At 41.5% G+C, this 26949-nt stretch overlaps 1 protein-coding gene across 3 annotated transcripts in view; it reads left to right on the plus strand.

The window, feature by feature from the left end:
- The window catches only part of KIAA0232 (KIAA0232 ortholog), a 130882-nt gene that overhangs the window by 6688 nt on the left and 97245 nt on the right, over positions 1-26949 (plus strand). The window contains exon 2 of one of the 3 annotated variants that reach the window (XM_067556425.1): positions 20317-20820. In XM_067556425.1, coding sequence (XP_067412526.1) covers positions 20590-20820 — 231 coding nt within the window. In that variant the 5' untranslated portion in view covers positions 20317-20589. Of the gene's footprint in view, positions 1-19903; positions 20821-26949 lie in introns of those variants that run through there. The other 2 variants (XM_067556426.1, XM_067556427.1) reach the window with 2 other exon arrangements.

A 26949-nucleotide genomic window follows, 5' to 3' on the forward strand; every position in this document is an offset into this window, starting at 1 on the left:
AGTTAAATGATCATTTAAAGAGGCAGTATAAATGCATTAAAATAACTGTCACTTGAAACTGTTAATTTCCAATCTCCATACTTGAGTGGAAGCACGGCTTTTGTCAGCTGTATATAGCGAACAGGATAATCTTAGTATAAGCTGAGGGGGTATCTGTGGGCAGTCACTCTGCAGGATTTGAACTCCGGCTCAAATCTAACCCCCCCCTTTCCATCTACATACAAAGTTTGAACTCATGCCCAAGTCTAATCCCCTTTTCCGTCTACACGCTAACCCAGGGCTTTGACCCAGGGTCGCAGGACTCCAGGAGGGTGGAGGGTTTAAGACTGAGTCAAGTTGGGACCCAGAGTTCAAGCTCTTTTGCTTTGCAGTGTAGACGTAACTCCACTGGACTAGTGCTCTGGGATCTGCCAAAAGTATTTCACAATACCACAGGCTGGCTGACTTTGTCCTCTGGACAGTCAAGTTTTGTGGACAGTCAAATTTTCCCATACTGCACCACAAACAAAGGGTTACAGTGGCTATATTTTAGGAAAGCCACAACGAAGTCTGAGTTATGAGTGGTTGGACTCAGGCCTGTTTAATGGAGTGTAGATTCTGGAGCCCCAGATTGGGACCCAGGATTTAACAATTCCTAACCTCAGGTTACAAATGAGTGTTAGACGCTCAAGCCCTAGGTAAACAAACCCAGGGTCTGCTAACATGCATTATACTAACCCTGGGTTTACGTTGCAGTGTACACATACCCAGAGAAACGTCAAAGTTCTAATTTTTAGTAACTTGGTTCAGCAGCTGTGACTTAAATACCTTATTTAAGAACAGAAATACATTCCTTGGAGAACGTAGATCTGCCATTTTTGCCACCATTGTCATCCTTTGGTGAAGAGATATTTAAATGATCAACATGTTAATGAAATGCTAAGGATGTACAGTTAAAAAGACAATTGGCAATGGGAGAGACAAGGTGGGTGAGGTATTACTTTTTATGGGACCAACTTCTGTTGGTGGAAGAGCCAAGCTTTTGAGCTTCACAGCTTTTCTTCAGGTCTGGAAAAAGTAACCAGTGTCACAGCTAAAAACAAGGTGGGCTAGATTAAACAGATTAGGGTTAACAGATGTTACAAGAAACCACTTGAAATGAAGTGAGCAATGCCTTCTGTAGGCATAGCACAAAGGAGGATTAGTAGGTTACAAATCGTTGTAATGAGGCATAAAACCAGTGTCATGCTCTGTTGAGGCTATGATTTTTAATGTCTACCATAATTATGAATTTAAGTTCCTAGGTTTGTCTTTTGTCTAGATTCTTTTCCTAGATTTGTCTCCTAGGTTTGTTGTGTGATGGTTTCCTTTTGAGGAAGAGGAGTGAAAGGTCAGCTATGGAGTGACCACTTTGTGAAAAGTGTTCTTCCACAGGGTGTTAGGATGTTTTTGTCTTTTTATCATTTTTTTCTGAGAATTTATTTGAGAGTGTAGATTGTCTGGTTTCACCCACATAATTGTTGTTGGGGCATTTGATGCACTCGATGAGGTATGCCACCTGTTAATAGGCATGTGTAGGACCCTTGCAATGTATGTTGTTGTTGAGGGTGTTGATATCATAGCAGTGGAGATCTGTCTGCAGGTTTTGCATTTTTTGTTCTGGCAGAGTCTGGTGCCCCTTTGAGTTTATTTGTCATGGTCTGTGGGGAGTTTCCTTCTGATGATCATCTTAGTGAGGTTGGAGGGTTTTTTGAAAGAGGTGGGGCTTGGGAAACATTTCTTTCAGGATGTAATTCCCATCAAATATGGGTTGCAATTGTTTGATGATACTCCGTATGGGTTCCTTTGTGGGGTAAGAGGTGACAACTAGAGGTGTATGATTGTTGTTTTGTTTTGTTTCGTTTGTATGTTTCTACATTGAAGCAGATTCTTTTATGGTATTTGAGCAGCCCCATTCCATGATGTGATCTACTTCTCTGATGGAGTGACCTTGTTTGACGAAGGCAGTTTTAATTGTGTTGGCTTTCTCCTCAGAGCAAATTCAGTGATATCTGAGTAGCTGGTTATGGACAACAGATTTCTTTGTGTGTCTGGGGTGGTTACTGGATCTGTGATGGTAAATGTGGTGATCCGTGGGTTTCTTGTACATTGTGCATAGGATTGCATTGCTGAAGCTGATTGTGGCATCCAGGAAGTTGATGCTGATGTGGGAGTGTTCTAGAAAGCATTTGATGATGATGGGCTGGCGTTGCTCACATGCCCAGGATGTAACTGTTTGCCATATATGGGGTCAGGAAGGATCTTTTCCCCTAGGTCAGATTGGCAGTGACCTTGGAGGGATTTTGCCTTCCTTTGTAATATAGAGTGGGGTCACTTGCTGGGATTATCTGGTTATATCGCACTTAATCAATTCCCTACGATTGTGGGGGGCCTCTGGAGTTGGTGCACCTCAGTGCCTCCTATTCTCTCCCTGTGGCACATGATAGTTTAGTCTCCTGTTGGATGTAATACTTCGGTCTCAATTTGGTGTTGGGTTTAATGTATGGGGGCTGAGTGGTATTGGTGGCCTGTGATGTAAGGAAGTCAGATTAGATGAGGTGGTGGTCCCTACTGACCTTAAATTCTGACCATAATTAGAAGTTAAGCTGCACGGAAAAGTGAAAAGTTCACATTCATGCACTGTCTATATTGGGTTCTGAACAGTGTTTGAATACTCTTCCAGTGTAACACTGTTTCAGACATGGCTTTTGGAAATTGTTCTTTTGTGTACAGTGGGAGGCATCCAAATTATGTTTAGTTGGAAAAGTGTTTAAGCAGAGGTCAAACGTGATTTGAAACCGAGTATGGACAAGGCCTTTCAAAGTGACATAATATAACCAGAAAAAGGCACTCTTCTGGAATAAGTGTGTCTGCATGGGAAGTTATATGGTGAAACCTCAGATTTATAAACACCTCGGGTATGGAGGTTGTGCGTAGCTCTGAAATGTGCGTAACTCTGAACAAAATGTATGGTTGTTCTTTCAAAAGTTTATAACTGAACATTGACTTAATACAGCTTTGAAACTTCACTATGCAAAAGAAAAATGCTACTTTGAACCATCATAATTTAAATGAAACAAGCACAGAAACGGTTTCCTTACCTTGTCAAATCTTTTTTTAAACTTCTCTTTATTTTTTTAGTAGTTTACGTTTAACACCATATTGCTTTTTTTTGTCTCTGCTGCTGCCTGATTGCGTATCTCGTTTCAAATGATGTGTGTGGTTGAGCAGTCAGTTTGCAACTCTAGTGTTCATAACTCTGAGGTTCTGCTGTATCTGTGTAACACTAGTGGTAAAATTTATACTGGCATAATTCTGCTGGTAACTTCACTGTTTAGGGAAGTCCTGTGATTCTTCTCATAAATGAGGAATGAAATAGATAAATGTTAATATTTAAATTATCATCACTGGACATCTGAGTTAACACTTAAATGACTTAATTACAGCCTTCGTTGGGGAACCTGTGTCACTCAGGAATGTGAATATTCCACCTCCGAGTGACAAAAGTTACACTGACACAAATGCTTGTGTGCACAGCACTATGTCAGTGGGAGAGCTTCTCCTACCAGCATAGCTTCTGCTGCTCGCAGAGGTGGGTTTTATTATGCCAATGGGAGAGCTATCTCCTGTTGGCAGTGATGCACCTGTACATATAGACATGGCCTAAGATGAAAAAGGCAGTTCACGCCTCTCACAGTTGGTCTCCAGGCACTCTGTAGACTCACATAGACATCTTTTTATCAGTTACAAGTGGTTGACACTTAAGTTCCACCTCTTCCCTCTCCCCCCCCAACTTTGTAACAACTAGAGACTTTAAAAAAAAAAAAAAAAGTCTCAAGATTGCCGAAAACAAATTAGGACAGGGGTTCTCAAACAGGGGGTCATGAGGTTGTTATGGGCGGGGTTGCAAGCTGTCAGCCTAGCACATGCCGGTAAAAGGTGGCATGACATGGTGGGGGATCATCAGTTTTGCGGTTGTTATCACAGCCTGAAATATTTTCAAAGGGGTCCCAGGAAAAAAAATGTTTGAGAACCCCTGAGAGAGATGGCAATATGTTGTAACAGTGTACCAGCTCAATCCAAGCCTTGCCATGAAGAACTGGCAGAGCTTACTCTTTGCTCAAATAGCTCTCTACTTAAGGTCCTGAAAGCTAATTGCCAGACATCTCAGGAACCGATAAAGAGGGAGTGTGTATGCATGGTGAGCCAGAGAACAAGAAAATAAGTTAGTGGAATTCATGCTGCAAATCTGGGAAAAGGCAGACTCTCTTCCTCCGTTTTCTGAAGTAAAAGACTGCTTGAAGTTCCCTGGGTGGACTGTTACGTCTGGATCAAGACTACAAAGGTAGATACATGGGACTGAGGGCTTGTCTACACAGCCATACAGTCTGAAGTGTTGCACTGTAATTGCCCTGTGTAGGCCAATGATAGCCTGAGCTTAGTTCGTGTTAATGTAATCTTGTTAGAAATGGGACGACAATAATGCAAACTAGATACCTTTTTAGTTCATGCTAGCAGGGTCTATATGGGGAAGTTACAGCACAACACTTGAGCGCATTCAGCAGTTTACATCCCTGTAATCTGCACTGTGAGGTTGTGTAGACAAGCTCTAAGTGTTCGTGAGAATGTGTGGACATGCAGTATTTGTGACAGGATTTCTGTACGAAGAAGGTGGAGATCGTTTTAGCTCTCATCCTGATGTTTGGAAGAGAAGGTTAAAGGATTAAAGACTCCAGTATCAACCCTGCATTGCATCAGGGAAAATGAAGACTTTCTGGATAGAATTCAAGATTTGGTACTGCAGGCATAGCATGCTGAAGAATCAGGGAGGGCAATGCAGGAGGGACTGAAGAATGGGGAAGAACATTGGCAACGTGTGTCCTTCAGAATTAAAAAGAGGAGAATCCATGTATCCCCAATGCAGATGGAGGTAAGCAACCATTTTCAGTCTTTCTGCAGAGGTACTACTGCGGAGAATGGTTTGGGAGAATCATCTAAGAGAAGGGATCAGAAGGCATGAGATGCATTGTCCTAGGGATGTGGGTTCCATGACCACCACTTCCAGGAGGAGACGATGGGTGGTGGTGGTCGGGGACCTCCCTCTAAGGGGGACGGAGTCATCCATCTGCTGTCCAGACCAGGAAATTTGAGATGCGTGCTTCTTGCCTGGAGCTAGAATTCAGGATTTGACAGAGAGTCTGCTGAGACTCATTAAGCCCTCAGATAACTACCCCTTCCTATTTCTCCAAGTGGGCACCAATGATACCGCCAAGAATTACCTTAGGCAGATCACTGCAGACTATGTGGCTGTGGAAAGAAGGATAAAGGAGTTTGAGGCGCACGTGGTGTTCTAGTCCGTCCTCCTTGTTGAAGGAAAAGGCCCAGGTAGGGACCATCGAATTGTGGAAATAAATATGTGGTTATACAAGTGGCGTTGAAGAGAGGGCTTTAGATTCTTCGTCCATGGTGTTCCGACACATGGGTGGTTGTTCCAAGGAGGATTGCTAGGAAGAGATGGATCCACCTGACAAAGAAGAGGGAAGAGCATCTTCGCAGATAGGCTTGCTAACCTAGTGAGGAGGGCTTTAAACTAGGTTTGCCAAGGGATGGAGACCTAAGTCTGGAGATAAGTGGGGAAGTGGGTTACCAGGAGGAAGCAGAAGGAGGAGAGTGAAACGGGAGGCCTCCTGATTCATACTGAGAAGGTAGGGCAATCAGCTAGTTACTTTAGATGCCTGTACATGAACGCAAGAAGCCTGGGAAACAAGCAGGAAGAATTGGAAGTCCTGGCACAGTCAAGGAATTATAATGTGATTGGAATAACAGACTTGGTGGGGTAACGCCCATGACTGGAGCACTGTCATAGATGGGTTATAAACTGTTCAGGACAGGCAGGGGAAAAAGGGTGGAGGAGTTGCACTGTATGTAAAAGAGCAGTACGATTTCTCAGAGCTCCAGTATGAAACTGGAAAAAAGCCTTTTGAGAGTCTCTGGGATAAGTTTAGAGACGAGAGCCACAAGAGTGATGTCGTGTGGTGGGTATCTGCTGTAAACCACCAGACAAGAAGGATGAGGTAGACAAGGCTTTCTTCATACAACTAATAGAAGTTTCCAGATCACAGGCCTTGGTTTTCATGGAGGACTTCAATCACTCTGAAACCTGCTGGGAGAGCAATACAGCTAGAGCACAGACAATCGAGAATATTTTTGGAGAGTGTTTAGAACAACTTTCAGGTGCAAGTTCTGGAGGAACTAACTAGGGACCGAGCTCTTCTTGATCTGCTGCTTACAAACAGGGAGGAATTGGTAAGGGAAGTAGAAGTGGACAGCAACCTGGGCAGCAGTGACCATGAGATGGTCATGTTGAGGATCCTGACAAAAGGAATGAAGGAGAGTAGCAGAACACAGACCCTGGACTTCAGAAAAGCAAACTGACTTCCTCTGGGAACTGATGGGGAGGATCCCCTAGGAAGCTAAAATGAGGGGGAAAGAAGTCCAGGAGAGCTGGCTGTATTTTAAAGAAACAAACCATCCCAATGTGCAGAAAGAATAGCAAATATGGAAGGTGACCTGCATGGCTTAACAGAGAAATCTTGGTGAGCTTAAACACAGAAAGGAAGCTTACAAGAAGTGGAAACTTGATAGATAACTAGGGAGTAGTATAAAATATTGCTCGAGCATGTAGGATTGACATCAGGAAGGCCAAAGCACAATTGGAGTTGCAGCTAGCAAGGGACATGAAGGGTAGCAAGAAGAGTTTCTAACTGTGTGTTAGCAATAAAAAGGTCAGGGAAAGTGTGGACCCCTTACTGAATGGGGGAGGCAACCTAGTGACAGATGATGTGGAAAAAGCTGAAGTACTCAGTACTTTTTTTGTCTCGATCTTCACAGACAAGGTCAGCTTCCAGGCTACTGCCTCGGGCAACACTATATGAGGAGGACGTGAGCAGCCCTCAGTAGTGAAAGAGCAGGCTCAGGACTATTTAGAAAAGCTAAACGTGCACAAGTCCATGGGGCCAGATGCAATGCATCCGAGGGTGCTGATGAAGTTGGCTGATGTGATTGCAGAGCCATTGGCCATTATCTTTGAAAACTCGTGTTGATCAGAGGAGGTCCTGGATAACTGGAACAAGGCAAATATAGTGCTTATCTTTATAAAGGGGAACAAGGAGGATCCAGGGAACTACAGACCAGTCAGCCTCACCTCAGTCCCTGGAAACATCATGGAGCAAGTCCTCAAGGAATCCATTCTGAGGCACTTGAAAGAGAGGAAGGTGATTAAGAACGGTCAACATGGAGTCACCAAGGGCAAGTCGTGCCTGACCAATCTGATTGCCTTCTGTGATGAGATGACTGGCTCTGTGATGTGGGGAAAGTGGTGAACGTGACATATCTTGACTTTAGCAAAGCTTTGGATACAGTCTCCCACAGTATTCTTATCAGCAACTTAAAGAAGTATGGTTTGGATGAATGGACTATAAGATGAATAGAAAGCTGGCTAGATCATTGGGCTCAACGGGTAGTGATGAACGGCTCGATGTCTAGTTGGCAGCTGGTAACAAGCGTTACAAGGGTTGGTCCTCGGGCTGATTTTGTTCACCATCTTCATTAATGATCTGGATGATGGGGTGGATTGCACGATCAGCAAGTTTGCAGATGACACTAAGCTGTGGGGAATGGTAGATGTGCTGGAAGCAGGGATAGGATATTAGAGTGACCAAGACAAATTGGAGGATTGGTTCAAAAAAATCTGAGGTTCAACAAGGATAAGTGCAGAGCCCAGCACTTAGGACGGAAGAATCCCATGCACTGCTACAGATTGGGGACCGATTTGCTAAGCAGCAGTTCTGCAGAATAGGACCTGGGGGTTACAGTGGACAAGAAACTGTATGTGAGTCAACAGTGTGTCCTGGTTGCCAAGAAGGCTAACACCATATTGGCCTGCATTAATAGGAGCATTGCCAGCAGATTGAGGGAAGTGATTATTCCCCTCTATTCGGCGCTAGTGAGGCCACATTTGCAGTATTGTGTCCAGTTTTGGGCCCCCGCTACAGGAAGTATGTGGACAGATTAGAGACAGTGCAATGAAGGGCAACAAAAATGATTAGAGGGCTGGGGCACATGGCTTATGAGGAGAGGCTAAGGGACCTGGATTTATTTAGTCTGCAAAAGAGAAGAGTGAGGGGGGATGTGATAGCAGCCGTCAACTATGTGAAAGGAGGTTCCATAGAGGATGGAGCTAGGCTGTTCTCTGTTCTTCCATAGAGGATGGAGCTAGGTGGCAGATGACAGAACAAGGAGCAGTGGTCTCAAGTTGCAGTGGAGGAGTGTAACATTCCCTTCTGCAATCTGAACTTGTGTATAGCTGTTGTCACCCCAGTCCATTGCTCCGGGAGCCCATCTTGCACTTGCTTCGCAGTGTGAACCTCCATTCCTGGGTCAGCCCATGCACAGCCTCCTGCAAGCAAGCGGCTCTTAACTTAGTGCATGAGCGTTTCTGGCCAGTCTCTCGTGGGATTATGCAATAGAATGACCCCAGCAAACACCCCCAGTCCTCGATGCAGCCGAAGGAACTTCCATCTTGCAATGTTCAGTGCTGCCCACTGAGCCTTGCAAGCTCATATTAGTTCATCAGTTTATTAAAGAAATTGATATGCACCAGCTTTGTCACTTTAAATTAGGTCTCTACACACACCCAAACCACATGCACTGCCCTAGATAAAACAAACAAGTTTATTAAGAACAGAAAGATTTTAAGTGATTATCAGCCAGAGGAATATGTCAGATTTGATCAGGATGAAATAAAAGTAAATTGTATTCTAAACTAAGCTTAACACTTTCAGTAGCTTTACAAAGTCAGATAGTGCTCACCACAGGCTGGCTGACTCCTTCAGCCAGGCCATCCCACTGTGGACAGTCCTTCAGTTGCTTGATGTTATTTTGTAGATGGAAGTGGAAGAGAGCGAGAGAGCGCAAAATGTCTCCCGTTTTCAACATGTCTCTTTGCCCCCATCTGGGGCCTCATCTCCCCTCCCCTTCAGGGTCGGGTAGCAAACAGCATCTGTGCTGTAAACAGTATCGGTTTTCTCCACCTCCTGATTCAATGTGGTTCTTTGTGTATTCACTTGTTGACATCTGGGCTGGTTCTTTGTTCTTGGAATGCTGAGCTGGCTTGTTCTATACAAGCCTTAGTGAGGTGTGAACTATTTCTCTGCTTTTGGAGGGTTTTAGTTAGATCTGCCTCAAGTTTTGAGACACATATTTGGGAATATTACATAGCAGAGCTTCATAACCATACATATGACATTGCAACAAACATACTGCTATAACAATAATGATCAGTATGTCATGAGCATTCCGAAAACACCTTACATGACATACTTTGCATTAAACAATATACAATTACACTACAAGGGTGAACATGAATGGTACACAATCACACTATAAGGGTGTACATGGGGTTCAGCGTGTCACAGGGAGGTCTAGTTTGGGTATTAAAAAAAACTTTTTCACTGGGAGGGTGGTGAAGCACTGGAATGAGTTACCTATGGAGATGCTGGAATCTCCAACCTTAGAGGTTTTTAAGGCCTGACTTGACACAGTCCTGGCTGGGATGATTTAGTTGCTGTAGGTCCTGCTTTGAGCAGGGGGTTGGACTAGATGACCTCCTGAGGTCCATCCAACCCTAATCTTGTACTGTTCTAAGTTCTGGTGGTGCAAACTGTGGAGAAGTGAGGAACTTGTTTTGTGGAAGCTGACTGTGCTGGATAGTTACTGGGCATTTGGGTTGTGTGTGGGAATTGGAAAGTCCATGACTGGTGAAATTCTTTTGGAAATGTGCCTAACAGTATGTGCAGGAGTGTTTGAAGAATATGCCTGCAATAATTGAAGGGTATGAATAATTGGGCTTCTCAAACTGTGCAGGAACTATTGGTTGAACCCACATGACCAATCTGTGTTTTCCCTATCAAGCAAACACATTAACAGAAAAGGCTGGCACTCTCTGGTAATGAAGCCCTTAATCAGTAATTGTGTCTGGTTCCTAAGCTTTTACATAGGGTGGCCAGGCAAGTACTTGATATAAGAATATTAAAAACTCTGAACTTTCCAGACATAAATAGAAGAAAAAACTCTTCCCATTGCAGAAGGTTGATATAAAAGGTGTCTCTGTCCTCGCAGTAATTTTTTAGTGAAACCCACTGCTTTCCTGGCTCTTGAAGCTGGATCCTGGCTATGCAGACCTTGATAGATGATAGTTCATCAATGGTCTGAGCAGATGCAGTGTCGTTGTGCAGTGTGTATTTAGACTACATAAAACCAATTGAAGTTGCCTGCTGAGGTGGGGATATTGCAGTGAGCAGTATGGATATTATAATATCTACTTCTTGTATTCTGCATGACATTTGTGAAAGCAAGGATGAGATACCGAACACTGCCTCTCTGTTGTGTAATAGATAGAGTATTGAACTGGGACTCGGGAGGCCTGGGATCTGGTCCTGTCTCAGCCACTGTCCTGCTGGGAGATCTTGTACAAGTCACTTCTTTTGTCTGTGTCTCAGTTTTCCCCATCTGTAAAATGGGGAGAATGATGCTTACCTCCTTTGTAAAGTCTATTTTCACTCTATTGATGAATGTCACTCTATAAGAACAAGGTATTATTAAGAGACACAAGTGCTGCAAAGGCTTTGACCCTTTCAGTCCAGTGACTAGCTGGATAGTAAAACTGTGCTACCAGAAGCTGTGATTGTTCAAAATGAGGTCCACACCAGCTATCCAAGCCTAATCAGAGATGCTTTGATCTTATATTGTGCAAGGGTAGGGTGCTAAGGCCTCAGAATTGCATAGGCCTGGTCTATACTTAATATTTAAGTTGACATAACTGGCACTGAGAGGTGTGGATTTTTCACATCTCTGAAAAACATGTTGTAGCTATACCAACCTAATCCCTAGCATAAACACAGGTAGGTCGACTGAAGAATGTTTCTGTCAACCTACTTACTGTCACTTGGGGAGGCAGTGTCCCTACAGTGTTGGAAAAACCTTTTCCACTGCTGTAAGTTGCATGTACACTATAGGGTTATGCTGTCAGCGTATGGTACTGTGACTATGCCAGTATAGTTGATATAGTGCGGACATAGCTATAATGAACTACTCACCTTTACTGCTTTTTAAAATCTTTTCCTTTGTTGTTGTTGGGTTTTGAGCTCCTATAATAGTTTATTTTTTGTTTTGGGTGAGTGGGTAGAGAAATATTTTGACCTTGAAGATTAATTGAAGTATGCTTGAAGAACTCTTAACTCAAAGATAATTAACTGTTGACCCCTGCTCTGCAAATAATGCAGGCCATTATTGTTGATTAAATATATTTTCCACCCATCATCTTTGCACTTTCTCCCATGTCTCTTCTTATGCACAGGAAGAGCTCCATGAAGCTCCAAAAATCTATGAAACTGCTGCATTATCTTCCTTCAGATCTTGCTCTCAAACTCACCTGTCAGTGCCTACAAAACAAATGACAATGGCTAAGCAGCAAGTGTTCTGTGACTGCTGCTACTTACACCAATCATAATAGTTTTGCTGTTGCTTTGTGCTTTCTGTCTGTATTCCCGTCTTTTATTTCTTGCCTTTGTTCAAAGATTGTAATCTGTCTGGGGTATGTTTTCACTGCCTCCCCCACCCCTGCCACCAAAAAAGTGCATTTTTACTTCTGGTTAGCTAACCCAAGTTTATAGTTTCCTATGACTATCTAGTCTGACCTGCAGAACACAAGCTATAGAACTTCCACAAAATACTTCCTGTTTGAACTAGAGCATATATTTTAGAAAAGCGTCAATCTTTATTTTAAAATTGCCCTTGATGAAAAATGTACCACAACCCTTAGCAAATTGTTTCAATAGTTAATTATGCACACTGTTAAAAATAGAACCTCGGTTCTAGCCTGAATTTGTCTAGCTTCAACTTCCAGCCAATGGATTTTGTGATACTTTTGTTTGCTAGTTTGAAGAGCCCATTATCAAATATTTGTTGTCTATGTAGGAATTTACAGACTGTGATCAAGTCACCTCTTAACTGTTTCTTTGTTAGACTAAACAAATTGAGCTCCTTCAGTCTGTCACTATATAAGTCATGTTTTCTAATCCTTTAATCCTTCTCAGGGCTCTTTTCTGGACCCTCTTTGATTTATTCAGTCCTCTCAAGAAGGATGATGATATCAACTATCTCAGGTTAAAATAGTACTGAAGACATAGCAACTTATTTTAACTTGGGTTAGCAGATCAAGTTAGAGCTTATAGTGGAGCCGGAGATGGAACTCAAGCTGCTAAGCAGAATCACTGTGTTTTCATTGCTTTTTAACCCAAGTTAAGTGTTAAGAACACTTTTTTCCTCCCGGTATAGACAATATATTTTGAGGCAGTGAACAGTTTTGTTTGTGTATGAATGGGGTCCTGATCTGACTGGGCCCTGTAGGTGCTAATGAAGTACAAATAATTACAATGACTTTAACCCACAAACACAAAGTTCATCTGCAATAAATAACTAGTGCAAAACCCTCCACATAAACAGTGAAGATGGCCTTTGACTCTGCGTCTTCTCTTTCAGTTATGTTGGAACTTTCCATTGCAGCTGCATTTCTGTATTATGATGGATATTCTCTATCTTAGGTTCTGTGTCTTCTTGCCTAAAATCTGTTTTGTTTTTTCAAACAAGATTGATTGTCCTTGTTAAACTTTAAAATTTTTTAATCATAGTCTAGTTCATGTCCCTCTGAAAGTTAAAATAACTCATCAGGTGCTTTGCTCCTTCTATGTGTTTGACTGCAGTGGTATGGCAATATTTCTGTTTAAAGCCTTGTTGCAGAAGTGGTCTCTGAAATGAGTAATAGGGAAAGGCTTGCTTATGATTAGGCATTATTATAATTTATTTGTATTACAGTAGTGCTTAAGTACCTCAGTCTGGATCAGGACATTTTTTATTGCGCTAAGCACTGGACAAACACAACAAAAAACTGCCCTTGAACCAAAGACTGTACTTGGGAGAGGAGATATCAAGGAATGCAACAAAAGTAACAATTTCTGTTTGTTTATGAATTATTGTGCCTTTATTACAAGGCACTTTAATCTGGAAATTGAAATGGTAAGGACATAAATTTCAGTCTGTCTGGTTAGACTGGGCAACAGCAGAGTTTCTCCTTGCATTTTTGAAAGATTTTCCTCTCCCCAACAAAATTGAAATCTGTGTATATGGTCATACAGATATGTATCTTGTGAAAGTCTTGCAGACTTTAGAATACGCACAATTGTATTTGGTAACCAGATTACCATACAGTAGGCAATGATTTTTCTATGCCTTTTGATTAAAATGGTTACTGATTGGGGTGGATGGGGACCACTTTTTTTTTGTCCTGACACAAATTGTGTATTATATAACTAAATACAAAAGTTTCTGAAATTTTCAGCTAGAGTTGTAAGAATTCTCTAATTGTTTTATTTCATATATTGAGAATAAAATGTCAGATGTTTATAGAAAAAGTTGGGTGTAGAATCGACTCGCTAATTGCAGCCTATACCTTATGCCAACATGTTCAGTTGATGTTCATTAATTAGCACCAACCAGTAAGTGGATGTAAAGATCATTTAAAAAAATAATTCTTAGAACTTCAATGCAATATGCCCAGCATGTGTAATTGGCCAAATCAATCATGTTTACTAGGTTGATCTTAATAAATATTGAATAACCTAAATAATGGAGGTGTTTTGGGTGAGATGACAACTCCTATTTATGAGGCAGGAAAATGTAAATACATCTGTTGGATAAAGATAAAGATTTCTCTAGTAGATGTGCAATAAAGAACTTTTTTAGGTTCTTAACATTCATGACATTCTTTGCATACAAATTATGTGAATACTTAATCTGTACAAAAACTCGTTTGTATTACCATTACCCTGTCCTACCTTTCTCCTCTCCCACCTCTGTCTGTTTTACACCCACCTTTTTGTGTCATGTCTTAAAGTAGGACTAAGATCATTGGAGCAAGAAGTTTTAGTTAAATAACAAAATTTCTGTACAACACCTAACTCTCTGGGCACCTGAAGTTTTTGTAGGTCTCTTGATGCTTGTGAAACGCAAGTAAACTGTATCTAAAACAGCCTTATTATCTGTATCTGCTTTATTTGCTTCCAGCTTTTCCTTCATTGTTAGCAACAGAACAAAAGAAAAACTCTCATGAGCCATTATAAAGGACATTTTTCTGTATTGAAAGAAAGATGTGTAGAAAAGTAGCTGTTAAAGACATGGAAATCCCTGGTCCAGCTTGCCCTTTTCACTAGTCTGCTTTGCTTGTTGACAATCTAAGTATAAGTAAATACTCCTAGCACTTCTGCATTGTGTATATTGAGGACAGTGCTTCTGTAGAGAGTGGAGTGATTATAGCTGTTCTACTGTAATCTACCCATGCTAGTATACTAGATAACTGTGTGATATACCCATAACTATAATTACCACTCAAGCAGGATGGCCTCATCTTAGGTACTTCTATGGTTTCCATTACCATAGTATTTGGCCACCAGCGGTCGATGGAAGATCGAAGTTACGTCCTTCCAGTTGACGTATTTACGTTGCCATACTGTGGCGTCTTCACGACGCTGTGTTGATGGAAGATGCCCTCCTTTTGACTCACCCTTACTCCTTTCAGGGAGGTAAATTATCAGCGTCAACCAGAGTGCCCATCTGGGATCGATTGAGTGGGTCTCCACTACCTGCTGAATCGATCCCACTGAATCGATCGCTGCAGAGCCAGCAGTGAAGACATAACCTTTGAATGTCTCACAATCTTTAATGTATTGATCCCCATAACACTCTGAGATAGTGAATGTGGAATTACTGTTGTTCCCATTTTTATAGCTGATAAATTGAAGTCCAGAGAGACTTCACCCAAGGTCAGAGAATAATGTCTGTGGTGGAGCAGGGAATTGAATGTGGGTCTCCCAAGTTCCAGGCTAGTGTCTAGCAACTGGACCATCCTTCCTCTCTTTTTTACTAGAGAGACTTGAATGTGCCCTAAAGATGTCTCTCCCGCCAATTGCTAATGAAAATGCAATGGACTCGTTTGCCTGGTATATGCACAGTAATAAACAGTGGAAGATGCTACCTATGTGTCATGGATCAAAGAGAAAATTTTATGATATATTGTAGTATTTGAGAAATTCTGTGGTCATGTAGTTAGTTTTGTATAATGCATACACACAAGTCAAGATTGTGGGTTCAACCTTAAGTGGGCATTTTCTGATGTTATTGCTTAACTATGCAATCTTAAAAGTTCTCAACATTTCTTTTACATGCAATTTTGTAAATACATTGTATATTATACTTGTGGATGGTATTAAGCTCTGCCCTTACCAATGGTACTTTTTTCAAAGGAGAAAATTGAATAAACAGATATTGCCACGCTATACAAATTTCCCAGAAATTCTTTGTTTGAGAAAAGTGGCATAATTTCATTTTAGTTCCACCTATCATGAGTAATATGCTTGCGAACTGTTACCAGAGATGGTTCATTTGATCATTTCAGGCCATGCTGCAGTCTCTTCCTTTTTTGGGTGTTTTAAGACATGTCCACATTAGGGGGGAAAGGTTTATTTTTTTAATGCAATAGCTAGTGCGTGTTAATCTAAGTGTAGTCAAGACAAATTTGTAGTTTTAACATGTATTAAAAATTCAATTTGTCTACTCTAGAATATGCATTAGCTAACATTAATGTGATAAAATGTCTTTTTTTCCTTGTGAAAATCAGGCTTTTGATACCAACACTTCTCCCTTTAGACTAATATGTCATTTCTAAAATCTTTTTTTGTGTGCACTTGTCACAGTGTTCTCTCTCTCTAGGTCATGTCAGACTTTTTGTTGCTTTTACATATCAAACTAAAACTGCTGGGTGGAAACAGGAGTTTTTGTTTTGCAGGGAATTTTGGAATTTCAAAGTTGCTTTGAAATTTCCTGCAAAAAGAAATCCCAAAATAATGATACAAGTTGATTTGAAATGTTTCATTTTGACAAGATTGAAAGTCAAAATTAGAACAAAATGTTTCATTCTATCATATAATAAAAAAAACCTTAAAAATTGGAATAGAAAATCAAAATATTCCATTCTGAAAAGGTAAAAATGGAACATTTCAACTTCACTCAAGTGGTTTTTTTTTCCTACATGAATTTTCATCAAAAATGATGACATTTCTGCAAAATGATTTGCTTTCTATGAATTGTCATTGTCTGATGGGGGAGAATGTTCTGTTGAAAAATTTCCACATGGCTCTGTTGCTGTCCCCCTTCTAGGCTTACTTGCATGATTCCTGTGGATAAGAATTCTCATGAACCAAAGAGTACTTGACGTGTGTGTGCACTCTCTATCCTCCTTCATCCCACTGCACATGTTATAAGAGGAGGAAGAGGAAAACAGATTATCCACAAAATAAATAAGCTTTTTTGTTTTGTGTTCTCATTGAGTTTGCTTTTTATTTCATAATTCAGCTTCTTTCTGCTTGATCCTGCTATGCAGTAGTAATCCATGTACTTTTCAGGCTACTGCTACAGAAGTCACAGTGCTGAATTTTTTTTATATTATTGTTTATTATTTATATAGCTCCAGCAGTGTCCTAGGAATAGTTAATATGAAGACCATATTCTTTTCACCAAAGAATTTATAATCTGAATAGACCCTGACAAGTAATGATGAGGAATGGGATGCATCAAAAAAGCAAAGTGAGAGAACTGATAATTCCACAATGTCTGTAACTCATTATTTACATATTCTGTCAGTTTTGCTGGCTAATTTGAGGGAAGACGTTGGAGCATTTTGGCCTCACTCCTTCAGAAAGAAGGGAACTTTGAGGGGATTTGCAGGAGTGGATGGAGGTAGCACATATTGAGTCAGGAGAAGGGATTTTATCACATGCTGTAGCATGGAGATGATGATAATAAAAGGACTTGAAGGAAAAGTTAATTGTGCAGCAGTTGATATTGCTGTAGGACTAAATAGGAGGACGTGGTGTAAGAGAAGCTACTTTTTATCCAACAATTCACATGAATTTCAGTGAGATTTGTGGGTTCCCTGTATTTCTGGAATTCAGTCTGCTATTTAGATGCCTAAATATGGTTTTAAGTGCCTAACTTTAAGCTTCTAATTTTGAAAAATTTGGCCTGTAGAAACAAATTTAGAAAGTTTTGCTGAACTTAAGTGGGGAGTATCTTTTTTCCTTTTTTAAAAATTCTTGGTGAAATAACAATATTTTTATCTTTCAATCCTTCATAGCGTTTTTCTTGTCAGTTGGGCTAACTCATAAGACTTTAGCTAATATAACTGATACTGACCAATTCATGTTTAATAGTTTAAGAATCGAATTTACTATTTGTATTAATTAATTCTTTCTCAAAATTAGGATTACCTATCCAACAAAGTGGCAGGGACTAATACTGGCAACTTTAATTGAAAAGTTGTCCTTGTGTTAGGAGCACTGGCAACTAATGCCTATAACGTTTAGGCTTAAAATGGGTGTTCCGCTTGTGACAATGTCAACATCTAAACACTAAAGATCTTGATTTATCCTCTAGGTACTGGCAGCTGTAATTGCACAAGGGGCAGTGGAATAAAGAAAGCCTTCTTTTGTTGGTTAGACATCGCATAAGCATATACAGACAAGCCACCCATTGGGACATGAATAGCAGGGATTGAATTTGTGGGGAAGTTTGCAGTACTCTCCCAAGCTCTACCCACAAAATAAATGATGCCCACTGAGATGCCATATACAGTAGATTGTGCAGATACACAAAATATGATCATGCATGTGCTGTGAGTCCTTTGGGCTCAATTATCTGCAGTGAGACCATATTCCTTGCTAGTCTTCTTGAGCTCCGTTGCTTGGGGGTTGAGAGGAGGAGCAGGGCTCCGATGCTCTGCTGGGCTTCTTGGGTTTGGCTCTTTCTTGTAAATAGTTGATAAGGAAAGTTAAAGAAATCTTGTAAAAATCCATGGGAGCCGGGCTAAAGAGAACAAGAAGAAATTTTGTAAGGATTTCTTTTGTTCCGGATATACTAACAATACAGTAGGTCCGTTAGTAGATGGAGACAGTAAAATTTTTGATGATGATGCAGAAAAGGCAGAAGCATTCAAACATTTCTATTCTTTATTTGGAAAGAATTATGACATACTAATATCACATGAGTATGATAGACTTCTCAGTCCACTTTTAACTAAGGAGGTAGTTAAACATTTTTAAATCAGCAGGCCTGGAATTGATCCCCAAGAGTCCTAAAAATTGGCAGAGTAGATCTCTGGCCCATTGATATTAACTTTTAATAAAACTTGGAATACTGGAAACTGAAGGACTACAAGAATGCTAATACAATGCTAATTTTCAAAAAGGGCAAGCCGGATAACCTGGATAATTATAGGCCAGTTACCTTCACATCAGTTGTGAGCCAAATAATTCATAGAAAAAGCTAATATGGGATCCAGTGAACAAGGAATTAAAGTTTGATGGTAATATTAATGCAAATCAATATGCCTTTACAGAAAATAAGTCAATCAAACAAACCTGATGTCATTTTTTGATGAGATTACAAGTTTAGTTGATAAAGATAACTGCATAAATGTAATATATAGGAACAAAGAAAGTAGGCCATACTTACTGAAAAAGGTCCTGGTGGATAATCAGCTGGACATGAGCTCCCAGGGTGACACTGTGCCTGAAAAGGCTAATGCAATCCTTGGATGAATAAACAGAGAAATATTAAGTAGGAGTAAAGAAGTTATATTACCTTTGTATTTGGCATTGACGTGATCAGTACTGGAACACTGGGTCCAGTTCTGGTTTCCACAGTTCAAGAAGGATATTGAAAACTTGGAGAGGGTTCAGAGATGATATGGGAATGATGAAAAGACTAGAAAGCTTGCCATATAGTGAGAGTCAAGAAACTCAATCTGTTTAGCTTAACAAAGAGGACCGTTAATGGGTGACTTGATCAGTCTGTAATTACCTGCTTGGGGAACAGAAATTTGGTGATAGAGGGCTCTTCAATCTAGCAGACAAATATAACGATCCAATGGTTGGATGTTGAAACTAGACAAATTGTACTTTACTTCTAGTCTGAATTTTAAAAAACCCTGTAAAGGTAATGTCCTTTGGAACAATTTAACTAAGATTGTGGTGAATTCTCTGTCCCTGCAAATCTTTAAACCAAGATTGGACATTTATAATGGGCAAGTCTACACTTATTAAGTTGACTTAAGTTACGTCGATGTACAGCCGCTTCAGTAATTAAATCTGTTTTTTCATGTCCATGCTACACTCCTCCTGTTGGCAGTGCATGTCCTCACCAGGAGCACTTCCACCTATTTAACTGACAGCATGGGGCATTGTGGGGCCCGAACAGTCAACACAATATTTATGCTGACACTGTGTTAACCTAAGTGCACCAACCTAAGTGCTACACATCTCGCAGAAGTGGAGTTAAGTCAGTGTAGTGGGTGACTTAAAATCGGTGGGAGCAACATTGTAGTGTAGATGTTTACAGAGTTTGATTGACGGAGCTAACTCTCTCGTGTAGACCAGGCCTAAAAGTGACAACTATAGCTTGAAACAGGAATTAATTAATAAAGACCTGTGGCCTGTGTTATGTTGGTCTGTCTAAATGATTACAACAGCCCTGTATTTCTTTAAAATCTACGAATAGATCAGAAAAGCAACCTCGGTATTTTAGTGGGAGTTATCTTTTTGAGGAGATGTGAGTATGTACTTCTGATCGTTAGAAGACCGCGTGGCCATGTAGCTCAACAGGGATGATGTCTGTTTACAGAATTGTAAAGCTGCTTCCTCTTTTGTTTATAAAATAATTGAAAGAACCCCTGAATTTCAACTGCTGAGCAGTCCTTTGTCAGTTAACTAATATAATGTGCTTCCCAAAAACCAAAACCAAGTTGCGGTTGCTCTAAATGCTATCTCTAAAGTGATAATGATGATGATAAAATTTCAGCTTTCATACAAAGCCAGGTCAAGCAAATAAATTTCAAATTATGGGTTGGTTGTCAGTTGTTTGGTAAGCTGCTTATTCTCTTCCCTTTCCCCAGTGTGGTGTGGTGTTTTTAAGTAATGCTTGCTTGAAAAGTGTCCTGGAAACTTAGAATTACTCCTGTAACTTTCATAAGAATAGTAAGCAATATGTAAATGACTGCATTCTAGAATGTGTGCTGTTTTTGTTGTATGGATACACATTATGATTTTTTGTTTTGTTTTTTGCTCTTTTTAGGTCCTGCTGGGGACTTGCATCTGGCCTCAATGTGAAATTAAGGTAGAAAAACACATCTTCATACGTGTTTGCTAGTAGGATTTAGTTTATTCACTGGTCATGCCTGAAGAGTGATGTTCGTCTCTAAATGACTAACTGCCAGGAAATATAAATGATTGTCCTAGAAGTCAAGCCTCTCTCCTATTTACTGGAGTGAAAATCACCTCCAAATATCGACGGAATATCAACTACAGAAAATGCTTCACGTTATAAGGATGCCAACCACCTAGATTCATGCGCCCTATCTGTACAATTGTTGTGGATGGTTTGCCATCTGAAAGCTCCTCAAGCTCTTCTCCAGGCCCTGTATCTGTTTCTGAAATGTCTCTGCTTCGTGCTTTGGGCCCAGTGCAGACCTGGCTGGGACAAGAGCTAGAGAAGTGTGGCATTGATGCCATGATATATACTCGGTATGTCCTCAGTCTTCTGCTGCATGATAGCTATGACTACGACCTGCAGGAACAGGTATTTACATGTTTTAGATGTTGTCCAGTGAAAATGGATGCTTGTATCTCTTATGTATTGTATATTATGCATTGGATACAGTTCCAATGTTTAAGTGTCTTTCATCATTGAAAAACCGTGACGATCCGATTTGATTAGATGAAAAATCAAATTTAATGTAGTTCGCTTCCTACAATAGCAGTTATGCTGCATTAAAGCATTTTATCACTTTCTGACTTCTGCTACATTTTGAAATTAGACCTTTGTAATCAACACTGGTGTTTCATGAAGATATAAAAATAGAACTTTGACATACATCCATGTGGATGTATTTAATTGATGTAGAGATTTCTATAAACAGAGAGAGCCTTGGAAACATGGGTCAGAGTGGGCTGCCTCATGGTAATTTGTAGAGCCTTTTCCTGATGGATGTAGTCTTTTACTCCAGAATGGATGCTGGGATGGGGGAGGTGTAGGGTCTAGTTTTTGTGTTTATAGATCTGCGGATAGCTTGAAACAAAAAGCTGAAGTGTGGACTGCATTTAATTTTTTAATTGGGTGTTGGCTCTGTGCCTAATAAAGAGTAAAATACAAAAACTTGTTGTGAAACAGTTTCTACGTGCATGACTCAAATCTACAAAAGTAAGGAAATGAAAAGTTAAGCCACCTAACACTACATATAACTTTTATTCCTCCACCCACAGGCACACAAGGTATTGTCAGCTGTGGGACATCACGGATCATTCACTGCAACTTTAATTTTGCCCTCAACCTTTCCTTTTCCACCCCCATTATCAAACTTCTTCTTAACACGTAGGTGTTGTAATAGTTGGTTGGGAGGAAGGGAGAAGGGTAGCTTGATAAAAGGAGTAATAGAAGGCTGGCATCCATGGGGAGAGGCAGGGATAAGGTTTTGGTGTGTGGTCTGTGCTATGTGGTAGTTGTGGCAATGGCAAGGGATGTGCCCCTGGGTGGAAAATAGGCATATATTATTAGATGGCTTAACTCGTCATATCCTTGGGGGCGGGTGTGGGTGTCGTTTTGAGTTTAGTTGGAATTCAGTGTTTGTGTCTGTATCACAATGAACGCTTTTGTGTATTTCCTACTGGTGGGGTTTTTTGTATTTAAGCTTAAACAGGTGTGGGGATCAGATCTGTGGAATGGATCTAACGCTTCTGCTGCCAAAGATTTTGTGCACCAGCAGCTGCTGCTGCACATGAGGTCTTATATTTACATTAAAGTCTTTTCTGTTAAGCACAGTAGCTGCACATAAAGTTTATGTGCAGTGGTATCTGTTGGTGCATAAACTCTTGCTTATGAATTATCGCAGCAACACATGACCTGGAATTCAGTTAATACCCCCCCCCACCAAAACCCCCTCCTGGTGTATTGCACCAGTTCTGCTTAGGATACATTGTTGGAATGCCAAGGAAATATTTCAACCAGAATCAAATTTCTAACAAACAAAAGCTGCACAGATAATTCAAAGGGCCTAAAATTTAACAGTATGAAATCTCACAGGGGAAGGCCAACTACTTTAGAGGAAAAAACAGAATTCTTCCCTGTTGTAAACCCACTTTGAAACACTGACCTAACTATGGAGTTGCTATTGAGTACTTCCGTAATGATGATTAAGTGTCAAAATTATTTATTTGTCAGAGCTTGCAAAAAGTGATGATATTATGAAGATCTGTACAACTTACTGTGAGAATGACCTCTCAATTTGGTGCCTCAACTAGGTACAGCTTGGGTTGTGAGCAGAGCTTGGAAGAATGCTGCTGCTTTTTAAATCCTCTTCTCCCTCCCCCCCCACCTAAGACTAAATCTAATGAACTAGAGAGGAGGAGTAGAGCACAGGAGCCATCTGAGCCCCATCAGGCTATCTGGAGTGGTTCACAAACATGGGTGCCAACCTCAGGGCAGACTATTACAAATCAGGGCACAAATGTTTTCTGTGCTTAGATTTCACCAACCAAGTATCAAGTGTGAACGTCTCAAGCATTATAACAACCTTAACATAACAGACAGTCCCCTTGAGCACTCCGGTTTATAGTGCCAGCCAGGCAAGCCTGCCTTTGTGATAGATGGTCCCTTATACCAAAAATCACAATAGTATTCCGGTTACTCCCAAAGGATCAGTCTGTTACACCAAGTGAATTGTGCCTTAGCTCTCTCACCAAAGACAATGCAGTAGTCAATTGTCATGGGGTCCACTCACTGCTAGTGGCTCTGCCTCTTGGCCCTCCTGGGGATTAGCTCTGCCAGATTCTGTGCCTCTCCGGTCATCCCCTCGATCTGCGGAGCCCTCTTGTTCCAGGAACTGCAGCCTCCCCTTCATGACGCGGCCCTCCAGTCAGGTCACTATTTCTGGGGTGTCAAAGTCCCTCTTGGTAGATGGGCCCAGGCAGTCTTTCTGCTCACTGCCCCGGTGGTGCCACTTTCTCAGCAACTGGTAGGAGGACCCGGGCCTGCCCTCTACTCCGAGTCCCAGCTCAGGGTTCTCTCATGATCAGTCAGGGTTTGACCTACCCCATACCTCACTGCTTTTCCTCTTAACCTTTTCCTACCTTCCTGGCTCTCCCTCTTCTCTGGGTTTGCCAGCCGAAACTCATGCTGCCAGGGAGTAACTGTAGCCTACTTGCCTCTTGCCCCAGACACACTTTCCCTTCTCCCAGAGACTGACTGCAGACTTCTGCTGTCAGCTCCTGGGCTGTTCCTGCCCAGCTGAGCCAGGTTCCAATCAATTAATCAATCCCTGCTCCCTGGCTAATCCTCCAGGTACAAACTGGGCAGTTGATTGGGCATGATTTGCCCTCTGAGGGCCAGTGTGGGGAGTACACCCCATCACACCAATCCTATATTAAACTGACTAAAGATTTATTAACTAGGAAAAATAAATGAGGTATTTACAAGGTCAAAGCAGGTAAACATACATACACAAATGAGTTACAGCCTTAGGTTTCAAAAAGTAATAGAAGCTGCTGTAATGTGCAAGCTCTGTATGTCCTTTAGGGGTAACCCAAGATAAGCGTATGGAATCCTTTGCTTATGCTTAGAAATATTGCCTTCTCCAAAGTCCAAGAAGCATAGTGATCCAGTTTCTTTTGGTCAGGAATTTTTATTCACTTCCTCCCAGAGTTCAAACTGTGATGGGGTGAGGGTTTGTGCACATTCAGTCTTCATGGGAGCAGGTGGAGCAATAAGCAAAGTCTTTTTGTCCACTGATGTTCTACAATGATTTGCATGGTGTCTACAGACCTTCTTTTGTTGGGCAGGAGATGACACTTCTTGTGATAAATTAGTATTTCATACTTGGTATTGCTTCTCTCCTGATTGTGAGGGTTACCTGTTTCATAGCAAACAAATTTTTAGTTACAAAGCAAACACTTAAATATTACTTTATAACAAGGGATACAGATATTATAAGAGAGACTAATGCATTCAGCGTCCTACAAGCATTTTGTGAGGTGTAAACACATTTTTATAAACTTAACATCTATTTTAACCGAAGGTGTGCCAGACTGGTTTCCAGCTATGCATTTGTCAGTGTTCAGTGAGGCCTTAGGCGCCTTGGCATGAGCTGGTACCTGGTTTGCAAGCATCACAAGCCCCACCAAAGGGTAGTCAAAATCTGCCTTGCCCAACACACCTATTATTTAACATCTGCATAATCCACTCGAGGGTGGTGTCTCAAGTGGGCGGAGCATGAATGAGTACAATTCCCCCTTCCGGTTTGATCCCTGCTTATAAAGGACCTTTGTAATACTTCTGCCCTTTTTTCCACATAAACTTTTCTTAAATTGGATGAGTTTCTGTACTCCTTCAAGTGACTGTGCACTTATACATTCCACTGCAGGTGTTGTGTGCATAGCACACTTGAGTTGCAGACATTTGCCAGCAATTCCACTAGGCTGCTCATGCACCCCTGCTCTCCTTACTCCTTGGGGAATTCTGCACCAAAAAAATTAAAAATTCTGTGCACAATATTTTAAAATTCTGAAAAATGCTGAAAATAACACACGTAATCACACCAGTTTCAGTTATTTTGGTAATTTATTTAAAAATACCTGTTAACCAGTATATCTGTAACAATACAACTAAAAAGATTCAGGTTTTTTGACAAGTAGATTCCTTACTAGGCATATTAATACAAAACTCGGAGTAAAAATTCATTTAAACCACAATACAGAAGCATATTTCCCACACCCCTCAGAAACAGTGCAAAGGCTTGGTGGAGTCAGGGGTAACAGAGGAGCTGAGGGAGAGAGAAGTAATTGCTGGAAGGTTCACTCCCAGGCTCCAAGAGGGTTGTTGGGTGTGGGTGGGAGAAGTATGGAACAGATTTGTGGGGGGGATTGTTGGGGAGCCTCCCCCATACACACCCTGACTGACCCCTCTCCCATTCAATCAGGCACATCTGTCCCTGTCACCAATATGGCCCTGCACTCCCACTTTCCCCTGTCCCCCCCATGTGGCCCTGCACCTTCACTCAGCCAGGCATAGCTTCCCCGGTTCTCATGAGGCCCTGCAATCCCCCAGTCCCAATGTCGCTTTGCATTCCCACTTCCATTCACTGCCCCTGTCAGTGTTGTCACCCCACTACCTCCTGTGCTCCCATCCCAGTCTGTCCCCTTCCACTAGCCTGAACCCCAGTCTGTGACCCACCCCACAGCAGCCCCAAGAGCCCTGCTCTGTCTGTCTGTCCCTCCCCTCCCCCATCCCGTGCCTCCTCACCTGGCCCACAGGCAGGGTGCTGTGAGGAAGGCAGTCTCTGCCCCCTCCCTCTCTGCAGATAGCTGCTCCGGATCCTGAGCTAGCTGCCCTCTCTTCTAGCACCACGTCATCCCCTGGTGGACAAAAGGTGTAATTGTAGCATGACCCCTCTCACAGTTTCCTTTTACCTCCCTGTCAGAATAAATTATTCTGCAGGGGGAAAAAATCTGCAGGGACATTAATTATGTGCCTGCGCAGTGGCACAGAATTAAATCTGGAGTATCTCCTCATGCTCTCAGGAAAGGGCATGAAAGTGGCATGGTCACCACCTCCCTCTAAGTTCCTTCTCATCTGCTGAGACAAGAGTTGGAACTCCCCATAGCATTTGTTTCAATTAGCCAGTTTTCAGATCTTTGTATATAGTTATAGTTAGTTTTAGTAGTTACCTGAAGGATTTATTTTGAAGAAATCCCTGGGCATTAAGCAATGTGCCATGTGCTGGGCCTTTTTCCCTGTCACAGATAGACACAAGAGATGCTTGATTTTGTCTGGGTGAGGGCTATGTGAGGGAAAAACCTCCTTCCACACCAGGACTACAAAAAAAAGATGGACTTTTGTCTTGAAGTTCACGTCATGAAAGAGGTGAAGTATCCTGCATCTGAGCCTAGCCTCCACTGTGAGGCAGGGGACTCAGAATCAACCAGGAATGCTCCTACAGCTACTTCTCATTTGAAGCACAAACCTGGTGACAAATGTCACACTTTGTCATCACTGTCAGCCTTGTTGAATCACTCTATGCATTCCAATGCTGATAAAAGCAAGAAGTCATGGACTTCACATAGAAAATATGGTAAGTCCTTTGGTACCAGTTTGTGGCTTCACAAATCCAAACACTCATCAGTCCCATCTAAGGTAGCACTGTCAATTACAGCTCTTTCAGGGCCGTCAAGATGGTTGTCTTCACCCATGCCGGGCCCTCTTTTGTCTCCACCGGCACCATTGGTGCATTTACCTGAAGTGCCTTCCACTCCGCGTGCCTCTTTGTCATCAAGGGCTCTCTTTTGCTTTTCCCAAATGGACTCTTCTTTGATACAACCAGTGACAGAGTCCTCAGCTCCGTCAACACAAGCACCACAGTCCATTTCAATTCTGTTACTCATTTCTTCAACCAGTTATACTGGCACTGCTGGCATCAATCACTTTGTCAGCATTCTGACCACTCAGCTCTTACTTTCTTTGGAGCTTAATAGTTTCCTATAGCTAGGCCACCTAGAACCCCAGTGAGAACTGTTGTGCTCTATTCTAAGGTGGCTTATATTTCTTCCTTTGATTCTGAAAGGGAGGAACCTGTCTCACCTTCGAGATTGTTTAGATCACCTTACAGGTCTTTGAACACTATGAGACATAGAGGTCAGGACTGGTCATCCTATAGGGAAG

This window comes from Emydura macquarii, unplaced genomic scaffold (genome assembly GCF_026122565.2).
Source record: "Emydura macquarii macquarii isolate MOO-44397 ecotype Brisbane River unplaced genomic scaffold, CSIRO-AGI_Emac_v2 contig_1768, whole genome shotgun sequence".
In the NCBI taxonomy this organism is placed as follows: Eukaryota; Metazoa; Chordata; order Testudines; family Chelidae; genus Emydura; species Emydura macquarii.